This window comes from Hippocampus comes, unplaced genomic scaffold (assembly GCF_001891065.2).
Source record: "Hippocampus comes isolate QL1 unplaced genomic scaffold, H_comes_QL1_v1.1 scaffold18, whole genome shotgun sequence".
In the NCBI taxonomy this organism is placed as follows: domain Eukaryota; kingdom Metazoa; phylum Chordata; class Actinopteri; order Syngnathiformes; family Syngnathidae; genus Hippocampus; species Hippocampus comes.
The window spans coordinates 1-4,900 of record NW_017805014.1 but is presented as its reverse complement, the minus strand read 5'-3'; the positions used below and the strand labels follow the sequence as shown (position 1 = coordinate 4,900).

At 46.5% G+C, this 4,900-nt stretch overlaps 1 protein-coding gene and 1 non-coding gene across 3 annotated transcripts in view; both read right to left on the bottom strand.

Annotated features, from left to right (window-relative positions):
- Positions 1 to 2,666, bottom strand: part of kirrel1a (kirre like nephrin family adhesion molecule 1a) — a 24,130-nt gene extending 21,464 nt beyond the window's left edge. For both annotated transcript variants that reach the window (XM_019863259.1, XM_019863260.1), the window contains exon 1: positions 2,348 to 2,666. In XM_019863259.1, coding sequence (XP_019718818.1) covers positions 2,348 to 2,396 — 49 coding nt within the window. In that variant the 5' untranslated portion in view covers positions 2,397 to 2,666. The remainder of the gene's footprint in view (positions 1 to 2,347) is intronic.
- A 1,584-nt stretch (positions 2,667 to 4,250) lies between these two features.
- trnar-ucu (transfer RNA arginine (anticodon UCU)) lies at positions 4,251 to 4,324 on the bottom strand. The gene has a single exon. It is a non-coding gene; the product is annotated as a tRNA-Arg (tRNA).
- Between the last annotated feature and the right edge of the window lie 576 nt (positions 4,325 to 4,900).

Below are 4,900 nucleotides of genomic sequence, written 5' to 3'. Positions count from 1 at the left end.
ACTCTTCCCCCCCCCCACACACAATTCACTTCTCTTTGCTCTTCCACCCCCCTCTCAATGGAGCCCTCCACGAAACCTCAACCACCTCCGTCTAATCACTCTCAATCAGACTTCACCCACCTGCCCGTCAACAATCCACCTCGTCTCTCAAAAAACGGGATCCTCTCTGCAGAATGTGACTGTGTGTGTACTATGTGGGGGGGGGAGGGGGGGCGTAGGCTGGTAAGTTCAGTCAGATGTGATTAAGTGCGCCTCTCTTGCTTGGGGGACTCTGCATAAAGAAACCTTTTTAGGGGGATGTGTTGTTTTCCTTTGCCTCGTTCTTTTTATAACTCCGATAGCCTCCAGCCCGTCAAACACGATCACATTATTGGGGCTTTGAAAAAAAAAAAAAAAAACCCCTCGGAGCTGTTGCTTTACCCTTGACCACACATTTGAGAAGAAGTTTTCTGCTGAATCGTCATCCTTCGGATTTGCCTTGACAAAACGCCGGCCTCCGGAGGAAAGGGCCTCGGACAAGCGGGTCGCAAGGACCCGGGTTGGCCTTCAAGTCAGTTCGGGTAAGCGGGCATGTTTTCCACGTGCAAATGAAATTGAGCTTTGCTCACATATCCGGACCCCTTACATATATGGAAAAAAACTCGTATTCAAAACTGCTCATATGTGCCTCGTTTCGCATTTGTCGCCGCTAGCGTCAACCTTTCGTGGCATCACCTTGTATTCTTGTCACCTGTCTTCAGTCCTCTGTTTTCCATTTCTTCTTCACTAACTTGTTTCCTTGTATGCTTTCCGACTCTTTTGGCTTCTACCACCAAGTCCCCGTCTCCCTTTTCCTACCAGAAGACACGCCAAAGTCCTACCCTGGCTGTCTCTTTGACCACCTTGCCTGTCGCATGTTCAGTCTTCTGAAAGCTCTTCCTGCCCACCGAAAGCCTGTTTCGCGGCAAAAACCGCACATCACTCATCTTTTCAACCTTCCGCCACAATATTCTCTGCCTTTGTCTTCTTCGGCATCCTGGCGAAACTATAATCAGGATCAGGATGCGGAAGCAGATGAAAATAAACAGCACACCTCCACTTTGGAACCTTTTTCGGCATTTGAGTGCTCCCACAGTGCAGTGCCGCAGGTCACACCTCCTCCTAGTCCTCAAAAAGTGTTCTACAGACGTACGTTTGCCCTGATTGATTATGCAGTCACGCATTAGTGGCTCCTCACCTTGTACGTCGTTTCAAGGCCGGTGGCGCTGAATCAATCGCGGCTGTATCATCGCATCGGAATAACTTGCAAATAATGAGGTGCTGCGCTAATAACCACGCTATCGTTAATAAGCCCCAGGCATCCTTTTTTGCTTGTGTGTTCAAATTGCACACCGTGACAAATATTGTTCATTCGAAGGCAGAAAAAACATGCGTGCGCGACAACGTCCCAGCAACATTCGTCTATCGTCGGAGGGAAAACGGCGTGTGTTTGGAGAGTGATAAGGGCTGACACGCTTGTAGACAATGCCGCGCACGCGTGTGCATGCGTGTGTGTGATTGTCATGTGGACTTAAGGGCGGAAAAACATGTGACGTGAACAAAGAGGTGCGTGTGTGTGTGTGGCACTGTTGAAAAAGATTGTGTCCAAATGTGGATTCAATGGCATGGGCGGTTGCTGCACCTAACCCACCCTCCCCAATTCAGGTGACATCATCCCTTACCACAGCACGCCCCCTTAACCCCCCCCCCCCCCCCACCCCCCCCCCCCCCCCCCACACTTCCCCAATCGCCCTCTACCTATGACAGTAGACAATGGCACACACATTGGTAGCCCCATCAAACGGGTTGCATTTACATGCTCCTCATCCTCGCAGCCTTTGTCTCCTAGCAACTGTGACTATTAAATACCTGCTACTACCACAGGTACAAAAAAAATGTAAAAAGGAAAAGGCCTGGGTTCCCGGTGGATGCTGACATTGTCTGCGGGGTGCATTCTGAGGTGCACGCAGGTAGGGAGAGAAGAGGAGAGGAGAGGAGAGAGCAGTGACAAGCCAAGCACAGCTGATCATTCAAACTCATTCCCGTCACGTTCACGGTCGGTCAGTCCCGGCGTCCGAGGAGGCGGTTTGCATCACTCACACATCTGCAAAGGTCATTTATGCAACGTGAGGGCATCGGCATGCGTGGTTTAAAAAAGAAAGAAAGGAAAAAAAAAAGAGAAGAAGAAAAGCATGGCCTTTTCCTCCCCCCTCCCCGTCCCCCTCCACTACCCCACCAACCTACGTCACACCGAATACCAATCGAGCCTCATCCGCGTGTGTACATTTGTCCTCATTTCATTTCGACACGGCCCAAAATGCATCCTTACCAGTTTGTAAAGTCAGCAGCAAAGTGAGGAGCAGCAGCAGCCTCTGCATGGTTCAGCCCACCAGGAATAATAAGTCCAGTATTGGGCCAAAACTCCGTGAGGACGGCATCAAAAAGGCAGGCAGGGCTGGACGGGACATACAGAGAAAGAAAAAGACGAAGAAGAGCAACAGTCGCCCGTCCTCGATGTTTGCTAGCTCTCACTCGGCTTTTACACCATTCCGCTGCTTTTTTTTTTTTTCGTCTCCCCTTCTCTCCTCTTCCCTCAGTGGCGGCAGTCCGCTTTCTGCTGCGTTACAGATCGACGTCCAAAATGAGGATGGACGATTAGTTTCCGGTAGTAGTCTTCAAAATAAAAGCGATAGACCACAAAACCACACCGAATATGTCGAAACGGAAGGGGCAATTTAAGTGCTGGAGGGGGCCCACATATGACCAGGCACTTCCTAACCAGATGTATGATAAAAATTCAGTTTTAAATTTGATCTTTTTTTTTTTATGTCTGTTTTATGGGATTCCGCACCCCCCCCCCTTTTTTGTGGAAAACGTGTATTGAATATTTAGCCGCCAGTCGCCCATTCCTGATGTATAAAACAGCAATAAAAGAGCCTGTTGGAATGTAAATCCTCCTTAAAATTAATATGGAATCATCGTTATTCTACACTCCCCCCCAAAAAAAGACGAATAGAGGGTCTTTGGTGGGTTATATTTTCGTATTGCAAGCAGCCACTTCCTGTCTTGCATTTACTGAAGTGCTCAACTTGATGGCATATCCTCATTAGAGGCACATTCCGCTCTCTCTCTCTCTCTCTCTCTCTCTCTCTCTCTCTCTCTCTCTCTCTCTCTCTCTCTCTCTCTCTCTCTCTCTCTCTTTCTCTCTTCCTCTGCTTCTGCTTCTCTCGCTGTCTCCTTCTTTGTCTTCTGTCACTGTTTCTGTCTTCGACCCTGTCTGCAAAAGTCTGATCAAATCTTGACTGCTGACCGGTTCTAGTTATTATAAATCAGCAGGTGACCGCTTGACAAACAACAACAACAACATGTAAGAGAGTTTGTGTTGTCGCAGCAAAATATGCAGATTGCCTTTTGGAACGTTTTAATTTGTCTGTTTGTTGTGTGTTTTTGGAGCGGTTATTAGTCAGTTACAGTGGAAACGGAATGACTAATAAAGTTTATTTAAAAATCGAATCCACCACCCTTCGGTGACTGTGACGTCATCATAACTACACCACGGCCCTCTTTTAGCTCACTAAGAGAGTCAAAGAGGGGCAAAACTGGTGTCGAAACTTGGGAGGAATGTCCGTAAGGCTAACCAGTGGAGTCCACCAATGACGAGTGGGGAATGCTTCAAGACAAATCCACAGTCTTGGTGATTAATTGCGGTCCCATCAAGAAGGTTGCGTACGGGTCAGTCAGCCGACCGCAGGCGGAGAACGTAATGCCGGGGCGCCCCCTGTCGTCGTCATCTTGTTGCTCATGTAAAGGCTGAATCGAGACAACTGGATTGATCATGTTTGTTGAATTTGTTGTGCTTTCTTGGTTTTCGAAAACGTTCACAAATAATTTCTTCTGTTATATTCTCATTTATTGAGATTCATCTAATTAATGTCTGTCTTTTAGTGTGCTGGTTTTAATCTCAATGTTCATTCAATGAGAACAAACGACAAAGCATCCTTTTATTGAATTTGACACTTTTGGGCGATTGTGTCATTTTTCAAATTGCTTCATGTGTCGATGAAAAATAACAGTAAAAAAAAATATTGATGAAAAAAAAAAACACGTGCCGAAGTGTGTCGATCACAGCAGCAGAACACATGCAAACATGCTCCCGGTCCGGCAAATCACCAAAAGATGGCAGCCTCAGCAAAACAACCACCGATCCACACTCAAGGAGGTTGCCAGTGACCCATCTCTGCCGGGACTCGAACCCGGAGCCTCTGGATTAGAAGTCCAGCGCGCTATTCCATTGCGCCACAGAGACTGCGTCGAAGTAACGACACACAGTCGCAATTTGTACGCAAGCGCAATCCGAAGCATCGCCAAGCGTTATTTCTCCACCCGTGCAGCATCAGGACCAACCTGGGCGGCCATATTTGTAGTACTGAAAACAGCCACTGGAGGGCACCGTAACGCCGTTACCGTTGAGACTTCCCAGAAAATGCAGCACGTTGGCGTTTTTTTTTTTGTTTTGGTCATTTCAAGACAAAAATAACATAGAACCATAAAAAAGCGTCAATAAAAACAATTTATAAAATGTATAAATTAAATTCAGACTAAAGTAAAAATAATAGATTCATATTCAAAATATTGAAATGCAACTCAATAGATAAGATGTGAATGCGTTGTGTGTGGATGTTGCTGTTGATCCTTCACCACACTGATTTGGCACACCTCTTCCTCCTTTTCCGGAAAATAAAGGTTGAAAATTCTCTCACTCTGAAAAGGAAGACAGAGATGATTTCTTATATTGATTATATTTACACTACTTGCGCCACCTGGTTGAAGTTTACTGTTCAATTAAACATCAAACTATGAGAATTGAACATTGAGTATTTGC